Source organism: Rhagoletis pomonella, unplaced genomic scaffold, assembly GCF_013731165.1.
Source record: "Rhagoletis pomonella isolate Grant_MI unplaced genomic scaffold, Rhpom_1.0 Rhpom_scaffold_01000, whole genome shotgun sequence".
NCBI classification, from domain to species: Eukaryota; Metazoa; Arthropoda; class Insecta; order Diptera; family Tephritidae; genus Rhagoletis; species Rhagoletis pomonella.
The window spans coordinates 1-870 of NW_023459554.1; the positions used below are offsets into that span (position 1 = coordinate 1).

Below are 870 nucleotides of genomic sequence, written 5' to 3' on the forward strand. Positions count from 1 at the left end.
TAACGTAAGCGACATTTTTTTCAAAATTTTCTTTTTGATGCAGAAATGCATCTAGATGCTCTAGGAATATTTCTGCATCAAAAAGAAAATTTTGAAAAAAATGTCGCTTACGTTATTTTGGCGGTTAGGGCTCGATATTTTGTATTCTTTAGCTAATCTTAGTTTCCCTGAATAGAAAAAGCCAGGAACAAAATAAGTAATTCGATCTCCTTAGAAACGATATGTTTTTAATTTTCATTGTTTCCTTTATCTTAATGTAAGCTTTTTATAAAAAGTGGCCATATGTAGTAACTTTTCATTCTAAGCTAGCGGCAGATGTACTTATTTACAATAACTTCTCAAATTCAACAATTTCATATTTTACTTTGGGCTACAGATCTCCTGCAGTTGTCGTGCATATTTATGTACATTTATAAATACAAATCAGTTGCAAAAGGTGATAGAATGCATACCCGCATACCAATATACTGCATGTGTACATAAATACATAACTTCTGCTGAACATTTTTTTGATTTACCAGTAAAATTTTGTATCGTTTGATTTGTTGTTTTAGAACTCTGAATCCTGCATCGATGACTCCTCACGATACGCCTCATGGTGGGGCTTCAACTTACTCGCGTAACTCAGTTGGCGATTTGATGCCAGTTCCATCAGTGGGATCTCCGGGCACACCCGCACAGTCTCCACATCCGAATTCCACCCTATCACAGCCTACATCGGTACCACCGGCTGATCAAGTGAGTGCTTGAGGTTTATACTGGTTCTATTTTTGTTGTCGTGAACTTTAATTCCGTACAAATATGCAAACTACCAATTAATAACCTACTTTTACAGCTAATGACGATGAGTCCACGCGCACCTCCTTCCGT

General features: G+C 36.7%; 1 protein-coding gene across 1 annotated transcript in view; it reads left to right on the plus strand.

Moving 5' to 3' along the window:
- Positions 1-541: 541 nt before the first annotated feature.
- LOC118751795 (mediator of RNA polymerase II transcription subunit 13) overlaps positions 542-870 on the plus strand; it is a 28132-nt gene continuing 27803 nt past the window's right edge. The window contains exon 1 of the mRNA XM_036486608.1: positions 542-738. Coding sequence (XP_036342501.1) covers positions 574-738 — 165 coding nt within the window. The 5' untranslated portion in view covers positions 542-573. The remainder of the gene's footprint in view (positions 739-870) is intronic.